Below are 21,693 nucleotides of genomic sequence, written 5' to 3'. Positions count from 1 at the left end.
TTCGTGTTTCAAGCGAATCATGGTGTATCTATTTATAATGGCCCGCATCAAATGCACTCGGTGGTTTAAAGTGCTTGGTTGATGAAACGAATGTTGTACCAAAGATGTAAATACCTCCTTATCAATAAAATATTCTAAAGTATTGACAGTAATATAGCTAAAATAGTGTTTAGAAGCGAGTTTGATTTGTTGCTTTGAAATTTTTCGTATGACTGTTTCTGTGGCGATACATATTTTATACACGTCATCTGTTGAGTATGTCAAGCCACCCATATCTTTGATACTTATTAGCTTATGATGCGGCAACCTTGCTGTTGTGCTCAAACTATCCACACAAACTTCGCATTTTAATGACTTTGTCAAAATCCTGGAAATGTAGCCAGATATGTATCCGACTATCAATTGGGAACTAAATGAAATTTGTTGGCAATCGAGTATATCTGCAAAAATTTTACAGTTGTTCTCGGCTTCTATATCAGACTCTAAGCAGCGAGTAGCCGATAAAATTTCGTATTCCTCGTCATCGTGTCTGTTCATGTGTGTGGTGCTATTTATTACGTCAGTTGAAGAGTTGTGCAAAATACTGAAATTGTCTAATGGAATACAATTGCCTGTAAAAGATGAGCGAAGTTCTAAGTGATTTAATGTCTTTTTATAAGCAGCTCGCAATTGCAAAATATTGGGGTTATTGTTGTATCCACCATGTTGTCTGATGACACCAAAATACAATTCTAAGTGGTCCTGGCTGAGTCGATACGTCGAAATATAACTCATAATTTGTTTGTCCTCGACTGCATTTTGATACAATGTTTTCAGAGATTCTATGCAAATGATGGCGCCAATAAACCCTGTTTTATTTGCTGATTCCACAATTTTCTGTTTTGAAATTGATAGTGTGATACGAGGCGCAAAATTTTTTCTTTTAATCACTCTTCTATATTTTATGTGAAATTCCAAATTCAGGATGTACTTCTTTACTTTGTCCAGAAATTCAAATACTGCCGATTTATTTTGTGTATCAATTGGCCGTTTGAATCCATAAAAGTGAAACTTTCTCGAATTCATTGTGTCAAAAAAGTTATTCATTATTTCTAAAAAATTTACAGTTGCTGACGAGTCAAAGAACTGCGACGATTTCAATACCTGATCGCATAGTAGCAACGCTTTTGCTACACTGATACTCAATAATTGCGTAGCAAGCTTAACCTTCATTATCTGGTTGCGAAAGTGGAGGTGGCGTTGTGTTAGTTTGTTACCAAATCTGAGACCCTCTTTTGTTTGAAGTTTATTCAAATTGATCAATAGCTGCCATCTAATTTTCTTGCCATCTTCATCAATAAATAGTCTCTTCCTTTCAAAAGTATTTCTTATCAATTTAATAACATGGCATGCATCAAGAAATATACATACCTTCTCTTGAGTACTCGGGTGCGGAAAATGGGTCACAAAATTATTTGGGTCGGTTAAGTCACAACCTAGAATGTTAGCAGTCGATAGATTTGTGGAGCATCCATCAAATGTAACGCTTAGTACTGTAACTCCAGCGTCATGACATTTCCGTAAGCAGGTTGTAATTAAATTTGCCTTTGTTTCAGCAGTTATGCCTGCTATTAAAAAGTAGCCCACAGGGAGCTTCCAATTTTCAGTCAGCGATACCAACATAAATATTAAGGCCTGCGATGCTACGTTATCGTCAACGTCACCTTCTTGAGGGCCTGCTCCAAAATTGACGGCACCGAGTGTCTGTTGGTTGTGAAACAATTTTATTTAAAAAGCATTAACAAAACTAAATATTAATCCTCGTACCTTATAAGTACTGAATGTAATCGATCAGACACGCGGGAGTCCGCGGACATATCATTTTACAAGACATTCTTGTATTATATAAAGCGAATAATAATGCGCATTGCAATGCTTAATTGCTACATGCGTTTGTGGAACGATAAAAATAGAGCCCAATGTGTAGGCAGTTGTTTATCGCTATGAAGTCTGTGGATTGACGTTCGAATTTTAAACATGACAGTTCGAAGCTTTTTTTCTTTTTTTATGCTAACAACCAGTATCATGTTTTAAAACTACAGTTTACCATACACATTATTTGTATAAATATAGAATGCTTTTGTCTGAAGAAAGCAATGTATCATCTACGTTATAACATACATGGAATATTGTTAAGAGAAAACAAAGGTGAAATCTATAATTAGGCATCCTAACCGAACGGTGCATAATAAATCTTTTTTAACACTAGCAATGAATTATACCGTAATGTTCCCGTGGACATTTTTATCTACAGCGCTATTAAAACATGACAAACACTCTCAATGTCGATTGTTTTTAACTTCTTTTACTAACATAAAATAAGAATTGTTTTCGTTGTAAGTTTATTTTTTATGTCGAAATGATCGATGTCTGTTTAATTATGTTAATAAAGGGTTATAGTTTTGTTATCGTTTGAACGTAGAGTTTTATTATCTGCATTTCAGGATGCGCCTAGTGTAACTCTCTTTTTACTGAGTATAATTGCTGAGCTTTTTTTAAATACACACAAAAAATCGTGACTGTCAACGTCATATATCTATACTAATATCAGAAAGCTGAAGAGGTTGTTTGTTTGTTTGTTTGAACGCGCTAATCTCGGGAACAACTGGTCTGAAATGAAAAATTCTTTCGGTGTTAGATAGCCCATGTATCGAGGAAGGCTACAGGCTTTATATCATCACACTAAGACCAACAGGAGCGAAGCACTGTAAACCGCGGAGCAGAGCTAGTTTTTTATAAAAAAATATATAGGTATATGTATTTAAAAATCCTCTTTGAAATCGAAAGGCGTGTTTCACATTAAATTACGTTATATATGGCATTAAGTATGGATATAAATAACCTAGTATAAGTGTAAGTGAAGAACGGTAAAGTGTAATTTCATTAAGATAGAGGACAGACATTTACGTCAGTTTTTACGACGCCATTGTAAATTTTCACTTTCATCGCATTTATTGGGACATGCTGGGGTTTGTTATAGTTGTATAAACCCGTTTTCGTGTATAAAAATAAAAATTAAGTAATATTAATAATATAATATATATTTGAAGTGTCGTTTTAAGACATAATCGATGTTAGTATGAAGACTGACGACGAAGAACAAGTAGCAAGCAATGAAATAAAACACACTTTTGAATTGAAGATTTATTTAATCTCAATTTAACCAATAAAATACTTAACAGACAATTAAAAAGCGTAGGTTTCGTCATTAATAACGGTAAATACCACTTGCTCTACAGTCGTAATTAATTCAATTGTAATTATTAATGAGAAAAGCCAGCCTCATTACTGCGTACTTAGCAAATGCAGGGAATAAAAACAATTTTTAACGATTCGTCCCAATATACACTGAAGGTCTACCAGTTAAAGAATTTTATAAATAACATCTGACCACACACATACTATCTATAAACTTTGTTATTTACATTAATTATTTCGATAATTCCAAGGATTACGGGAGAGATATCATTAAGTCTTATATTTATCAACGTGAATAAATAATTATTTCCTTTTACATGTACTTTTATATTTTATAAATGTAAAATGGCAAAAAATCTTAAGTGAAAAGTTTCGTGCTTAATTGCATTCTGCTTCTTTGTTGTTAATTTATGACTTAAAAATAAAGTTTGGTGGGCAGTTCGGTTTAAAATATGCTTATAAAGTTCATTAATTAATATATTTTAACAGTACACAAAGAAATAATAATAAACTCATTTACTGTGTACACTGAAACACCCCTTCCTTATTTTCATGGACTTGACTCTACATCCACTAATGCATAACAAAGGAAACTAAAATACCCTCATTACATGAAAATCATTACATAAACTTCCTCGTAACCGATCTAATAAACTAAAGCAATCATATGCATAGGAAATAACACAAATGATGCGTGTTACCACAGTAAAATTAGAAAACCAGTAACAAAAAACATTATTTCAGTTATCACAATAAAAATTAGAAAACTGTTGCCAGTAACAAAAGATTTATGCAACGTGTTATATCAGTAATTAATCTGAGGTAAAGCACGCTATTCATTTTCGATGCGCATAACTTAATGGACAGTGATCTTGAGAGAAATCGAAATCGAATGATCGTGATGCAAACTGCACTTTCATTTACATAATGGCACGTATTTATTATAAATACTAAGCTGGGGATGAAAAGGTATACGTTTTCTTAACGTCCTTTAAATACATACGAAATTGTGAAATATGTAAAGTCAATTTATTATCTGTGCCTTTATATTTAAAAAAAAATCTATAAGATTCTAAATTCAAATAATTTGGAAAATCCAAAAGTGCACGCCTCATAATTTTTTTTTAATAAATATTTATTAATTATTATTTTTGTTTATTTAATAACAATTAAACCACATCGAATCAGACCCTGAAAAATGAAAGGGTTCTATTCCTGAGCATACTCAAGCGTAAGAGAAAAAAAAAGACTCGATTAGCATTGAGATAATATTAATAATGGAGTAGACACCACGAACAAAATCTGTGCGCCAAGATGGCGGCGCGGGGCGCGCGAATGACGGCTAGACAGTCATAGATTATGCGATGTCACTGACTCACCGCTCTAGAGGCGACACTTTGTTTCATTCTGTCTATTTTATTGGGTGCCACTCCTTACATGCACGTTGACTTGAAATTTTCTTTGTACTTACTTAATATTATATTTTATTTTTAATATTATATTTTATTTTTATTATATTTTTAATAATTTGACGAATATAATTGTAATTTTAAATTTGTAATTTATTTGTAATTTATTGTAATACTTTTCGTGGTATATAATCAATGTTATTAAGTTCTTTTAATTTTTTTAACTAATATTTTTTAATAAATTGACGAATTGTAATTGTAATAAATATTTTGAACGCTGTAATTTCCTGTAATTAAAGGTGCGGAAGACCATGTACTTAAATAATTAGATGTAACAAATGTAATCTGTATCCTTTGTTGGAAATTCTAAATAAATAAATAAATAAATATTTATTTTAGATATAAACTGACTTTACTACGCGGGGCTAACAATATCTGGCATATAATATAGGATGAGGAGGTTCAGTCAGGGCTTTGGGAAGTTTCATTCCTTACAAATTGAGCCTTTTTTAGAAAAAAAATAAAAGTCGTGTAATTTTGTACAAAATGTTTATTTAGTTCATCATCCTTAGAACATGTTCCCACTGCTGGAATCAGGCCATAATCCGCCACGCTGGCCAAGTGCGGGTTGGTGGATGCCACATGTCGTGGAACTTTGATTCTTTCACATGTCGGTTTCCTCACGATGTTCTGCTTCACCGTTTCGAGCAGTAATGATGTTATAACATGCGCAGATAAATTGAAAAATCTATTTATTTCCTGCGCGCTCGCCTGGTCTCGAACCCTCGACTTATCGAGTCCGAGATTCTCACCACTGAGCCATCCCTGCTGTTGTTATTTATATTTGTGTGATGAACATAGATGTTTGTCTGTGTCTGGGTGTTAATTATGTATATAAGTATTTATTTAAAATTATATAATATGTAAGTTTTTCAGCCATCTGGTTTCCATAACACAAGCGAAATCTTAGTATGGGATAAGATCGTATGAAAATTGTTCTGAAATATTTATTTATTTATTTAGTTACCTTGAAACAATATAAGTTTTGTTAACTTTTGTCGCTTTGTTATATGATTATTAGTCTGAGTTGCTTCGTGTTTCAAGCGAATCATGGTGTATCTATTTATAATGGCCCGCATCAAATGCACTCGGTGGTTTAAAGTGCTTGGTTGATGAAACGAATGTTGTACCAAAGATGTAAATACCTCCTTATCAATAAAATATTCTAAAGTATTGACAGTAATATAGCTAAAATAGTGTTTAGAAGCGAGTTTGATTTGTTGCTTTGAAATTTTTCGTATGACTGTTTCTGTGGCGATACATATTTTATACACGTCATCTGTTGAGTATGTCAAGCCACCCATATCTTTGATACTTATTAGCTTATGATGCGGCAACCTTGCTGTTGTGCTCAAACTATCCACACAAACTTCGCATTTTAATGACTTTGTCAAAATCCTGGAAATGTAGCCAGATATGTATCCGACTATCAATTGGGAACTAAATGAAATTTGTTGGCAATCGAGTATATCTGCAAAAATTTTACAGTTGTTCTCGGCTTCTATATCAGACTCTAAGCAGCGAGTAGCCGATAAAATTTCGTATTCCTCGTCATCGTGTCTGTTCATGTGTGTGGTGCTATTTATTACGTCAGTTGAAGAGTTGTGCAAAATACTGAAATTGTCTAATGGAATACAATTGCCTGTAAAAGATGAGCGAAGTTCTAAGTGATTTAATGTCTTTTTATAAGCAGCTCGCAATTGCAAAATATTGGGGTTATTGTTGTATCCACCATGTTGTCTGATGACACCAAAATACAATTCTAAGTGGTCCTGGCTGAGTCGATACGTCGAAATATAACTCATAATTTGTTTGTCCTCGACTGCATTTTGATACAATGTTTTCAGAGATTCTATGCAAATGATGGCGCCAATAAACCCTGTTTTATTTGCTGATTCCACAATTTTCTGTTTTGAAATTGATAGTGTGATACGAGGCGCAAAATTTTTTCTTTTAATCACTCTTCTATATTTTATGTGAAATTCCAAATTCAGGATGTACTTCTTTACTTTGTCCAGAAATTCAAATACTGCCGATTTATTTTGTGTATCAATTGGCCGTTTGAATCCATAAAAGTGAAACTTTCTCGAATTCATTGTGTCAAAAAAGTTATTCATTATTTCTAAAAAATTTACAGTTGCTGACGAGTCAAAGAACTGCGACGATTTCAATACCTGATCGCATAGTAGCAACGCTTTTGCTACACTGATACTCAATAATTGCGTAGCAAGCTTAACCTTCATTATCTGGTTGCGAAAGTGGAGGTGGCGTTGTGTTAGTTTGTTACCAAATCTGAGACCCTCTTTTGTTTGAAGTTTATTCAAATTGATCAATAGCTGCCATCTAATTTTCTTGCCATCTTCATCAATAAATAGTCTCTTCCTTTCAAAAGTATTTCTTATCAATTTAATAACATGGCATGCATCAAGAAATATACATACCTTCTCTTGAGTACTCGGGTGCGGAAAATGGGTCACAAAATTATTTGGGTCGGTTAAGTCACAACCTAGAATGTTAGCAGTCGATAGATTTGTGGAGCATCCATCAAATGTAACGCTTAGTACTGTAACTCCAGCGTCATGACATTTCCGTAAGCAGGTTGTAATTAAATTTGCCTTTGTTTCAGCAGTTATGCCTGCTATTAAAAAGTAGCCCACAGGGAGCTTCCAATTTTCAGTCAGCGATACCAACATAAATATTAAGGCCTGCGATGCTACGTTATCGTCAACGTCACCTTCTTGAGGGCCTGCTCCAAAATTGACGGCACCGAGTGTCTGTTGGTTGTGAAACAATTTTTGTTTACGGATAGCCATTTCGTCGAAGACTAAATTACACACAAGAGATTTGTCACCTGATTTAAATTTCAGTTTAAGAGCTTCGAACGCTTCATTAGTAAATCCTGGCTCAGCATCAAACGTACCATACCATCGACAGAGAGTCCTTGGATGTGGAAGGACGTTATTGTAAACATTTCTCACATATTTGTAAGCCGCTGGCGAATAGTAATTTAGAGTCAATGCAAACTTACGTAGTGCAGGTGTATATTTTAAAGAATTTCTATTCTGTTTATTTGTTCCAATTAGTTTTTTTTGTATTTCCACCAATTCTGCTTTATCCATCAAATTATTTTCGGCTATTCCATCGAGTGAAAATTTAGCTTTAAGAGATTTAACAAGAAGGGTCAGAGATTCGCATTTCATCTTTAAATGTCTGTTTTGACGTTGAACTTTCTTAAATTTATTTGTCAACTTTTTTTTTGCCAGAGTTATATCATGTATTTTTCTTTTCAGAACAATTTTTCTTGGTGTATCGAAAATAGATTCAGACTCGCTAACAGACTCAGAAATTGCTTGCATTGTTCCAGTACTATTGTAGCACACCTTCGGCTAAAATAAATATAACATAATGTTAGTGATGGCTAAAATAATATTTTATTTGTTATTCAAATCCGTAAAATTTTATTATGATTACTAACATCAATACAAGGAACAGCAGACTTCTTTAGAAAACGCCTTCCCGTTTTTGTGGTATATTTATCCTCATCGCGAAAATGCAATGAACAGACGCAAGTTCTATCGGATGGTAACCAGGTTTCTTCACTGCGGTTGTTTTGGACAAATTTTATCCACTTTTCCCTTTCTTCACGGCCCAGACATGGAAACCTTGAATAGAAAAAATATTAATTACTTGTCCGCCCCGGCTTCGCCCGTGGTACATATTTCGCAATAAAAAGTAGCCTATGTTCTTTCTCAGGGTCTAAAGATTGTCTGTGCCAAATTTCATCAAAATCGGTCCAGTAGTTTATGAGCCTATTCATTACAATCAAACAAACAAACAAAGTTTTCCTCTTTATAATATTAGTGCAGATAAATAAATAATAATTAAATTATACGTTCAAGTCAGTAGCTTATACAATATCAATTAAAAACTTGATTAAAATCAATTAACAAAAAAAAATTGGTGATTAAGTAATTGATTTTCATATTTCATGATTTCACCTTTTTTCAATTAACAACCAGTCTATGCTTTTCTAAATATGTAAAATTATTATTTTATACTATAAAAATATACGCCAGCAAATATTACTAACAACCATTCTAACAACACTTATTTCATGCCCAATGTCATATCTTAAATTTTTAATCTATGACAAAATGTCGCCCGCCAAAAATTTTGCTCTAACTAAGTTTTAAAAATTATTATCTAGTTACTTACTGATGAAAAGTTATTCCTTTGCACTTTTCCGTATTCTTAGAATTATTTGTGCAATATCTTAACACACACGTAGGCATATTTGATGCGTTTCACTTTAAAACAAATAAAAAATGAGCGTGACGTTCGCGCCAATGAGCGAGCAAGCGACTGAGTGCAGTTACGTCAGATGACGTATGTTGAGTGGAACATAAGTGATGTAGGCGGTATCGACTCCATTATTAATATTATCTCAATGTCGATTAGTAAAGTATTTCGGTCGCTATCGTGTTAACAAGAAAAAGGATCCGCACATACAGACACACGGACGTCCAAGACAGAACTTTTTTAAACTGTTTTTTAACTAGTTTAAATAACAAAAATGACATCAAAAATATCATGAACGTTAAAAATAGTGTTTTTTCTTAATATGTGTGTGTATGTATTATCTTACAAGTGCAATGTATGATACATAAAGACATTTTAAGTTTGAAAAATCAGATGTTTTGCGCGAAGTGACAGTAGTACCCACCTCAACGCTTCGCTTATGAGGCGTGCAAAACAGTATTTCTCTCTAATAATACAATTTGCATACGACACAAAAAGCGAGTTGAAGCAACAATAAATAATACGTTTGAAATTTCCATTAACTTTTAAAATCTCAGGCTCTGAACGGAATTCAGGGCCATAAATCTAAACGGTTACATCATTAACAATCGCGTGACTATGAACCATAAGGGAACGTGTCCTGCGGGTGTTTACGACTATTTAACTTTTGCTAGACCAATTTATTGAGGAGCCTTCACTCACGTATAAATTCATTAAAATGGCAGACCGAGATAAGAGGATCACCCATAGTCTGCATGCTATGGTATTATGAAACAATAATTTAATTTATTGTTGCTGTGTGGACGTACTGGAATAACAAAAGTCCTCGTATTGTATTTATAAAATATGGCGAGTTGTGACAATGCAAAGGACAACTAACAAAGAGATAATAACGCTCTACATTGACAACATTTAAGACGTAAAATTAATGTTTGAATTCTTATTCAAGTCACCTTAAAATACATTCATCCCAAACCAAGTCCAAGGATTAAAAAAATAAATTAGGAATTTCGAACTAAACGCAAAAACGCGGGTGCCCATCCTACGCGCGCAATCAAGCGGTAACCATGGCAACGCGCGGAATCCAACATGGCTGCCGTATCTTATCAGGTTATTGAAGATGTTAGCCGGCAGTACCGCTACTGATGTAGTTTAAAGACTGCTAATGTGGGCGCTATTTGTGAAAAGCGTGTAATAAATCTTGATGCTATTTTGACATAAACTCTGACGTGTATTAAAATAGATGTCGCGAAACAGTTGGCATTAAGCCGTGATGTGTGTGTTACTTCAGGTAAAGTTGCTAGATTATTAAATTTAAGAATCAAAAAATAAAACCAATACCCACAGCTTTTTTAAAAAAAAACTGATAAGTCGTAAAATCATATTTGAATAACATATCACCTGTCGAATTATAGCATAATATCTAAAGGTAGGTATTATATTATGTATCAAAATCCTAATTTTATAACTTACCTACAAAATAACACTAATATTTTCAAACATACAAACCTTGAACGTTTCTGTGTGGTATTTCTCCGATTTTTCATTGTATCCTTTATATAGAGGACATTGTAATTGAATGAGAATATAACTCTGATATAATAAACCGTTTGAAACAGTCTATTCAAGCCCCATAAGCATAACGATTAAAATTCAGTCATTACCCGTATTGGGAAACAATCTTGAAGTACGTCGACGTATAAATGGGAAAATTTAATATTTATTCCTGTTTAATACATTTAAATACAGTTATAATATTGTTGATAATAATCTTCCTCAATAATGGACATATTTATTTTATATCCTCTTGTTTTTTAAGTTTTATACTAACTACCATTTGCATTATGAAAATACAGATTTAAAAGTATTTAATTTAATAAAATACAAATAAATTCATTTTCGTTTCATACACAGAAATTATTATTTCCATCATACAACGACACAACTCAGTCGTCATTAGACAGCTACACCAAGAAACACAAGTAGAACCTAATCAAATCATTTCATTAAAGTACAGTCCGCGAAACAAGTTCAGCCTTAACTCCTACGAAGCTCCTACGTCTCTATATACAAGACCTAAATGTTAAATAGCTCCACACATTCACACAATCTAACAATTGTATACACTTAGTTCGATTCCGAAGTAGGCACACGTACGCTGCTATCTCGATCGCTTTGTGATCATATCCAATCTAATCTGTACATTGTAACTTATAATTTACAGCGTTCAAATGGACTATTATAAACCCATTGAAAATATAACATGTTAAATACGAATGTAAATTGTGTAATCAAATAGAAAGAGAAGCGAATGTAAAATTAAGGCTTCATTGCTATTCCGTTCTAAGTTCCGTGTAGGTACTATTTTTGAAGTGAAACTTCTTTATCGGGGTTGGAAAAAAATTTAGTGTAACATTTTTTCGTTACGCGTGACATTTTTTCCGTTACGCGCCATCTTTTTGTTATCCCTACCACGCGTGATTCGACGGATTTCTGTAAAGTTACATATATGTAGTAAATTATTTTTTTTAAATAAAGTCATAAAGAAGTTTCACTTCTTACGTGTGTACACTAGTACACGCACACTTTTTTTTTAATAATCACAAAAATAATTAGAATACTCAAGTACAACTAGTGTAAACAATTGATACACAAAAGGTAAATATGTTGTTCTATCAACGAGCATTGATATAAACAATACCTACATATAAACTAATACGTATATTGCTAAAATATTCTTATGAAATAAAATTAATCCAATCGACCATAATTTTCCAATATTAAGAAGTAGTTTACCTACTTTAATGGAGCTTAACTGTTTTAGAGCTAAAAAAAAACATTATTTTAAGTCCAATTTTACCTAAATAATAAAAATTTACTCATCAATATAGATGTATATAATAGAGGTATTAACATTAAAACTACAAATCGTTTTTAAATTCCTCCCTACAAACGGTTACATACTGCCAAGAAACACTTGATCGTTTTTAGCACCGAGAAAAAACCCGTTACTATTTACTAATGGGGATATCACGAACATCTATCATAATGCTTTCACAGAACCAACTAACCCTTCCCGTCTGCGAAAAAATCTCTTATCTACTTCTGTTCTTATAAGGGAATCTGATAAAGCATCCTCAGCTAATAATGTAGGACAAAGTATGCCAATATAATGAAACGATAGAAATACAAATCACGTGCGATGTTCTAACGTAAATACGTAATGGCTACAGGCTAGGCCGATAACCTTATACGAGAATTTAATGCATATTAACATATAGGGAATTTAGTATGTGTAATACATTAATGTAGAGGGCATTGTTTTACGAAATATTTTTCTTGTTACATCTATGAATATTTTATTCTAAAAGCTTGTGAATATTAAGCGTATAAAGCGTCAAAATTAAAAAAAAATATTAGCTTTTTTTAATATCAGAAAAAGATTCATAATTGAGTTGTTACAATATATAACAATTATTGTTATTGAGTTGTGACAATATGTATATGAACGGAAGTTGCAAACATAAACGTTAGCCAAAGCATAACAAGGTTAAATACCCACGCAGTTACATAATAATTAATGTATTGAAAGTTACACCTACAGGTGCAAAATCAATTAAATTATATAATTGGTCCAAATATTTTCGCCAATTTTGAAAAGGTTAAAATATCAACCGTAACTCAAGTTATAGGATATTAGGTATCTATTAAATTTTAGCCACAAAGACCATTTTTTTATGAAAACGTAAACATTTAAGTATCGCGTAAACTAGTTTAAAAAATAATCATTTAATAACAACATTATGACATAATAAACATAAATTATCTCCAACGAAATTAAAAGAACAATAAACCATAACCCACATAAACTAGCGATAGCAAATTACTTTATACAAACTTGTCATATACGATTCAAGTCGCCCGCCGTTCGCCAAAAGCTTATTGGCTGAAGCGCCTAAGGCACCATACGCTGTTTAAATTTCAATTTAGATCGCAATTTGCGATGCGATCCAACCTCGCCGAAACTCGCATCACTCCACAAGATAGATTTATATCCCACACTTATGACTATGTTTCGTATATTAAAACGAATTAACCGTAAGTTATTACCTGACGGATTCGACCGATAAGATTTAATGAAAATCAGGTGGTTTTTAACAAATTCGCATCCCGGGCGGGGAGCAGATAAAAGAAATTGATCTGTCTCAATAACTAATTGTCGAGACTTGTTTATCGTAATTGCGTACGAACAATGTTTAAAGATTGTCGATAAGTTTTAGTGGGACGAAGTAAAGTTTTGTTATTAAATAAGTTCCGAGATATATTGCGTTCGCGCTTCGTTATGATGGAGGATAAAGGGGAGGCGAGTGTATTAACTCTCGGGGCTCGGGCGCTGGTCCTCGTTATGGATTAACTTGATTAAAATACATAAAATAGTTATAACATCTAATAAAAGCATGATAGAGTATTCATAATATGGTTTATGAAATATTTGCATAAAACTCTCCTGTGTTTATAACACAAATTCTGAACTTATTTTCAGAGCTTTTTTTTTTAATTAATATCAATATATCAGGACAATTTTCACTAACGGCACAATCTGATCCCATACTAAGCTTTCGCTTGTGTTATGGAAACCATCTGGTCAGCCATCTGGCTGATAAACATACATATATAATTTTTAAATAAATACTTATATAGATAATTAACACCCAGACACAGAGCAAACATCTATGTTCATCACACAAATATTTGCCCCGGGTGGGAATCGAACCCACGACCTCTGGCTTGGAAGGCAGGGCCACTACCAACCAAGCCAACCGGTCAGTCGTTGGCTTGGTTGGTAGTGGCCCTGCCTTCTAATTAACCGCTTTATCAATAATAGAGCTGGTGAGCTCTACATTGTGGCTCGACTATAGTGCGATATAGGTATATTGTTTGTTTCTTACCCTTCCACACTGGATTGTCTGAAGAGAATAGCATGCCTAATATTGATAACCAAGAATACATTAGTCTTTCACCGATACGATACCGATAATCGTTTACTTGTACATTAATAATACATAATATACTTCCTTATTATTACCGCAAATTGAAACACCGTAACCTTTATGCTGAATCTTCGTTCTGCTAATAGAATACGCTTTACCTCCCACAGCGAATATCGCAACAATTACTCCAGGAAGGAATCCAATAGCCCACAATTATTCCATCGCAACAGCTCTAAACGCTGCCTGACATTTCACTGACATTTTCAGCGACAACCCGACATAATCATTCGACACGACTAATATAAACTTTCACAAATTTTGAATACAGACCGGGTATAATGAAGCATATCGTTACATGTGGGTTAATGGTCGAGTTTCCAAAAGTGTTCTAAGAGTAAATAGCGTAATAAAACCTACAATCACGAAATGACTCTATCCGATACAGTTATGATTAATACGTACGACTGGACGGCCTATAAATGTATCATCGGAAGCTGTAATCATGGACACGCAGAGAAAGTTCTATCATTTAAATTCTTATAGAAAAATATTGGTCGCGTATAGCTATCATTAGTGGCAGTAAGCTTTAATTGGCTGCGGTAATGAAGTTTGTATTTTCTAAAAGATTGCGTTTTTAAGAAAGTTTCTGCCGCATTTTTATGGGAGTTTAAGTGAAGCTTTAAGTGACAATGAGCAATTCTATCACTTAATGTTGCATATAATGGTAGTTGTATTCTAATGTATGTTAACCATTATAAAGTGATTTAGTTTTTATGTTATATTCTTAAAGAGCGATAAACATACATTTTATTGGATTCATAAAGTAAATTAAGAGCTTACCTTTAAAATACAGCTGCCAACTGCTTCGTTCTCCGGCACGGTGACATTGTAGAAGGATTGGTCGAATATCGGCTCGTTGTCATTCACATCCAACACTGTCACAAGCAACGTGGCCGTTGACGACAACGGAGGGTTACCACGATCACTCGCCACCACCGTCAAACGCGGCATAGGATTCGTCTCACAATCGACACGAGATCGAGTTGTCACAAGACCAGAACGCTCATCGATAGAAAACCAATCGGATTGGGGAGTGGGAAGCAAAGAGTAACGTATTTCTGAATTTTCACCCTCGTCTACATCACTAGCTGACACTTGCAGTACGGGAGTACCGGGCGCAGCGGCCTCTGGGACACTAGTTTTGTAAACGCTTTCGAGAAATACCGGGGGATTATCGTTAACATCCGTCACTCGCAGATTGATTATACGCGAAGCGTGCAATGGAGGCGAACCTTTATCAGTTGCAACTACATTCAGCGTGTACGAAGACTGAGATTCGCGATCTAACGGTAAAGCAACTACCACTAAGTATATGATATTATCATGCGTCCGCAAATCGAAATGTCCATCGCCACCGCTTAAAGTTACGTTAACGTTCGAGTACTCCGTTTTCGAATCAGGATCGTGCACAGATATTCTAGCCACGAATTCATCTAACTGCGCCGCCTCTGATATTTTCGGGGTAGCGTCATCGCTTAAAAATATCACGTCAATTGTAGGCTGGTTATCGTTTACATCAGTAACACGTATGGATACAAATGCTGTTGTTTCTAAAGGCTGTGCGCCTTTATCTCTAGCGACAACGACTAATTCATGTAATTCTTTGGTCTCGAAATCTAAAGCTTTATTAACAGTAATTTCTCCTGTATTTGGATCTATTTTGAACATGTTTTCTTTATCACTCTGTCTTCTATTAATAGAGTATTCAATGAAACCGTTTTCACCTGCATCTGAGTCCGTAGCGAAAACTTTCAACACAGCTGTTCCTACAGTAGCATTTTCAGGTATCATAGCTGAATACGCGCTTTCAGCGAATACTGGAGGGTTATCATTTACATCTAAAATAGTAATATTTACAGTCATTGTCCCTCTCAAAGGTGGTGTACCACCATCCAGCGCTTCTATGACCAACTCATAATGGTCTGTTGTTTCTCTATCGAGAAAACCATTAATTTGCAAATCTAAATACAGAACGCCGTCGCGTTCTCTATGTGAAGATAGTCTGAAAGCGTTATCTGTATTCCCTGACACAATATTATACCTTTGGGTGTTGAAAATGTCTAGATCCTGATCCTTAGCGGGATTGAGTTTCCTCTTGACATCTCGTGGTGTGTTTTCGGAGAACTCAACGTTCATGACCGCGGTGGGGAATGTGGGAGCGTTATCGTTCTCATCGGATACGCGGACGACTACGCGGATATTATCACCGCTGGCGGGGATAGCGACTAGAGCGTAATGGTCCCTATTCTCTCTGTCTAATGGCACTCGTGTCCGTATTTCTCCGGTGTGGGGGTCTATTTTGAGGTCGTCATTGACGGCACTGCCGGGGACGGGGACGATGGTGTAGGGAGGGGCGGCGTCGGGAAGCTCGTCGCCGAGGTGACCCACGAGGGCGCCGGCGCGAGCGTTCTCGCGGACGGTGAACTCGCGCACGTGCTCGCCGGCCGCCGTGGCGACCAGAAGACAGATAATTGCGCGCAACATCGCGCGACTGTTGCTCTCACCGCTCGCGCATTGTCACTAACACCTGGAATTGAAAGAAATAAATTTTATGTAAGCCGATGTTACTTATAAGTAATTGTTTATAATTATTATGTGCAATATAATTACTAATTAGCACATAGAATCGAAAGTTATTTCAGGAAAATGATGGCCAGGCACTTTCACTTAATTTCACAATTAACGTTGTTTGTTAGAAATTATTAATGTTTTTTATATAATTAAACACGTTGTATAATTCATAACTATTCGTGAAGTTTTATTTGTAATTAATAAAACTATACATTTCACTTATTACGCAAATCAAACCTTTATTTTAAAAAAATGAAATTTGAAGGAAAAGCTGTAAGTTCGTAACGTTACGTAATCCGAAAATTATTAAAATTCTAAATGAATCAAAAGTACTTTTTGTTTAAACCTATTTAACCGTCGATAGAGCTACACCCTAATCGGAAATAACTAAGATTCACACAAATTCAAAGAGAAGCACCGGTCTCGATTATTTAATAATTCATACACATGTCATCGTTAGGAAGTAGTCACATTAGCTTTAATAAGCGAGAAGCGATTTTTACTAGAACACACTACAATATTATTTTGTATGTTCTAATCTATACTAATATTATAAAGCTGAAGAGTTTGTTTGTTTGTTTGAACGCGCTAATCTCGGGAACTACTGGTCCGATTTGAAAAATGTTTTCGGTGTTAGATAGCTCATTTATGGAGGAAGGCTATAGGCTATAATCATCACGCTAAGACTAACAGGAGTGGAGCCACGGGGGTGAAACCGCGCGGAGCAGCTAGTGATTAATAAAATGGGTATATAATATCTTGTCTAAAAACTAATAAAATAACTTCAAAATAGAAAAATATAAAGTATTAGATATATACTTATATAAAATAGTAGCATTATTTAAACAGTCAATTTTTATAGACTGTTTAAATAATGCAACTTTTACTCCTCACTTATATCATGGCCCACAATAAGCACTGTTTTCTTCGATCCCAAATTATTAATCATACATAATACTAAGAAAAATGGAGTCGCTATTCGCTAGTATATTATAGTCTAAGCTGAATACCTAAGACCGGTATCACCATTAACACTAGCGGGACCCGTGGCGATGTCTGGGTGAATGGCAGATAGCGTGTGCAAAGTGGTTGATACATTTTTACATTGCAATAGTGCTAATGTGTTTAATCGCGAATGTCATGTTACGACTTAATTACAAAAGGAAGTTCTTTATAGTGTGGTAAGAATTTTTTTGTATTGGATTTTTTTTTACTTATTGATTATTATTTATAAATTTAAGGAAATTATGTATTATTAATTTATTTTATTTAACAATTTAATGTACCAAGTTTAAAATATTTACAAATATACCATAAACGGACTAATATGGATAGTTTAGACTTTAGACAGACTTGATAGAGTTTAAAATTTCTGATTTTATTTCTATAATAATTATGAGTTGACCATCACTACATAGTATAAAACAAAGTCGCTTTCTCTGTCCCTATGTGAATGTCCCTTTGTATGCTTAAATCTTTAAAAGGACGGACGGACAACGGATTTTGATGCGGTTTTTTTTATTGGTAGAGTGATTGAAGAGGAAGGTTTATCACTACATAGTATAAAACAAAGTCGATTTCCCTGTCCCTATGTCCTTATGTCCCTATGTCCCTTTGTACGCTTAAATCTTTGAAACTAGGTACGCAACGGATTTTGATGCGGTTTTTTTTAATAGATAGAGTGATTCAAGAGGAAGGTTTATATGTATAATAACATCCATTAAATAGTGGAGAAGTACTGTTATTTTTGAGGTTTCTAAAGTGATGTCGTAAAAAATTACATTTTTTCCGCTTACATTGCAAACGCAGGCTGAACCCTACGAGTTTTATCAAAATAATGTACTAAGTATTATACACATTGAAAAGGTCTATAGAAAAGTCCGCGATGGTATATGTCTATCTCTTATGGATAACCCACAATAACATTTTTTTGTCATTTACTTTGTACGAAAAATAATGGCTTATTTTCGATGCGATTTTAACCAATACAGCATTAATCCTTAACCAATTAAATACCTTGAATACATTGTTCGTTTAATATAGATCTATATGGCCCTTTACACCGTATGATTTAAGTGAATATTTTCGAAGATATTACAGATTTAAAAATTGCGGGACGTAGCGTTTGCGGCGGTACCGGCCGGCCGCCAGGCTATCTATACGAAGTCGGAGCGGGCCGCTATGTTTTTATATACAACGTTCACAGTTTTTCTGTAGTGTATTTAGTATCAGCATTGCACCCGTGCGAAGCCGGGGCGGGTCGCTAGTAATTTATATGTATACTTTATTAGGATTTAGATACAGCGGGTAAAGCCGCGGGTGGAAAGCTAGGTTATAATACTTATAGGTATAACCTTATATAATACTTATATAATGATATACATACATGTAAAATACATATCACATAAGTCAAAATTAAATGAATATTTAAAGCCATTAATTTTTTGTTCTCTTATTAAATCTCACACCCGCAAATTTTAATTTGCACACTTGCCTTATCGCAAATAAAAATCATTTATGATTATTTATAAACAGTGATCAAGATAGATATATACGTAATTTAAACATGGCTACGTCTAGAATATTTCACAACAAATTAAAAATATCCTCTTTGATAATTCCGCCTTTCCGCACATAAATTATTATATTTTATAACAATGTAATTTAGAATTTCAGTACTAACGAAGGAAAATTATAATTGTTTTTTTGGCAATAACACAAATGAGTTCTATTGCTTGGCTTTTATGACTGTAATTTTAATCAAGATTTACATACCTATATTTAACAATTGCACTTAATGGGCCATAATTCTTGAAGCTAATTTTAAACTCTATCTTCTAACAATCGTCGACTACTGAATGGTACTTGGAAAATGTTCACAATACTGTGAACATTTTCAGATGCAGTGCCTGGAGATGTTATTATAGCGTAAATCAATCTATTGACAATCTTCAATGTACTTCTATCTCAAATACGCTATCTCTTACATAGCGTATTTTTAATAAGGAATAAATAATTTCAAATATATACCAAATTATACGTACACGCATATATTATGTTTATACGAATATATGCCTTGTAAATAATCAAAACTAATGACATGTAATTTTATCTCAACTTTGTACGTTAACAATAGGTAGAACAAATATATTTTTATGTCCGTCTGTTCGTTGGCCAGAGCTTCATTGTAAGGACCCTTTGTTGGCGTATGCGCAGGTAGCATTGGGCTCGCTATTAGCGAACAAATTTTAGGTACTATTGTTTTACTTAAAACAATAACACACTAGGATATATATAACTGTGTAGTTAGCAGGTGTGCCAAACGTTCGCTTTTTACATGTTGAAATAAATGCCTTTTTAGGCCTTCAGCTTTTAAAATTTTTGTATGCATTTAGCTTAGTCAACATTTTATGAAACATATTATAATTTCTCCAAATTTACACTACATGTCTAATAATTATATTTGTATGATATCATAGTGCTGAGCAGACAGAGCAACGGGACACCCGATTGACTTGATTTTTTGCACAAAGCTAACAGGTTCAAGTAATTTTTATTATTCTATTACAGATAAGGGTTTAGAATAAATATTTTATGAAGGATCCATACAAAATATTATTGAACCATACAAATACGCAGCACCGCCATTAATTGCGTCAATATATTAACCAATTAACGGAAGAATTTTTTAAATATATCACAAAAAGTGAAATAACAAGTTCCCAAATCCTCGTATCCGAGCATTCGCGTCGTCTAGATAATAAAATTACTTTTTTATTGCCAGCCACGATTCGTGAAGAGCAGCCATTTATATAAATATTATGCACTTATGCTGTCCAACGTTTTACTGATATCTAAATGAAAAATTTGATCATATTCCTAGAATAACTTGGAAGTGTTATCTTAAGTGAATTTAAAGTACATTATAAGTGAGCACTTATTTTAAATAATGATCGAATGTAGAACCTATCTAGAAAATTGGTCGAGTTTCTAGAATATAACTTTATGTTTCTAGTAATCTTTTAAAACTAACTGTATATATTTTATTTGTATCACTTGTGTAATTTAAATAACAATTCAGTTAATGTAAAATTACAGTTAAGTAAATTAAGGTATACCTATGTAGGTATATGTATACCCTGTATAAAATATTCATCAGCATTTATTAAAAATTGAACGCAAAAAACCGAATGCTCGTTCAGCTAATCGTGTAACACAAGCTGAACAGAAACGCCAAAAATTATTCAGCGATCTAAAAAGCGAGATATATCTAAGTAAAAATGTATCAAATTGCTCGCAAAGCGTCGGCGATGGCCAAAAAGCCGCCTCAGTGAATTAACGTCAAAAATCCCGCGCATACTGCGGCCGGCGGACGTTCACCATTCCTTCCCAAAGATTAAACTATGCGCGAATAAGTTATTGTGCGATTTCTGAACGATAATCTTTACGTTCTGTTCGATTTTGAACTTTTTTTCGTGATATTTTAAGGAGAGCGGGTGATAACTTATTTTCTATGTAGCCAGTGAGAAAACAAAGACAATTAATACAATTGATGCACGATTTTTTTCATGTACATTTGTTTATAATACGAGAAAGATTATTGATAATAAACCCTCTGGTAATTGTTATTCTTAAGCTCAAATATGATATTATAATAAATATTTTTTTTTAACAAAAAATATATTATAAAATATGCTAAACAGAATAACGTTGTCATAACTCGCAGCTATGCGAGCTGATAAACGTTCGTTTTATAACATTATTAACGTATTCTACAACAATTCGAATAAGGAATGCCTACATAAAATTTCCATAAAAAGGCGACCAACACAATGATGGCTTAAATAAAAATAGAGCCCATTCGCATAAAGAAACTCCAATACCCTACTTTGCATTGAATATGATGGTTATCAATCGATGCTTTGTAGTACTCGCTTCAACACGCCTGTAGCTATTTCTTAAACACATAAAATACCTGAACAATTTATGTCAATAACAACTTTAGCATTCTTAAAATATCCAATAAGACATGGCGGCAAATTCAAAATGGCGCGTAGGAGGACAAA

At 33.8% G+C, this 21,693-nt stretch overlaps 1 protein-coding gene across 1 annotated transcript in view; it reads right to left on the bottom strand.

Moving 5' to 3' along the window:
- The window catches only part of ds (dachsous cadherin-related 1), a 252,376-nt gene that overhangs the window by 227,256 nt on the left and 3,427 nt on the right, over window positions 1-21,693 (bottom strand). Inside the window, exon 2 of the mRNA XM_090101410.1 lies at window positions 14,837-16,583. Within this exon, the coding sequence (XP_089957536.1) occupies window positions 14,837-16,540 (1,704 nt within the window). The 5' untranslated portion in view covers window positions 16,541-16,583. The remainder of the gene's footprint in view (window positions 1-14,836; window positions 16,584-21,693) is intronic.

The sequence above is a fragment of the Colias eurytheme genome, chromosome 4 (genome assembly GCF_061535395.1).
Source record: "Colias eurytheme isolate Ceu_HAF_F1 chromosome 4, ilColEury1 Martin Lab GWU primary, whole genome shotgun sequence".
Taxonomy (NCBI): Eukaryota; Metazoa; Arthropoda; class Insecta; order Lepidoptera; family Pieridae; genus Colias; species Colias eurytheme.
Note: the sequence above shows the minus strand (reverse complement) of the source record. Positions and strands in the feature narration are given on the sequence as shown.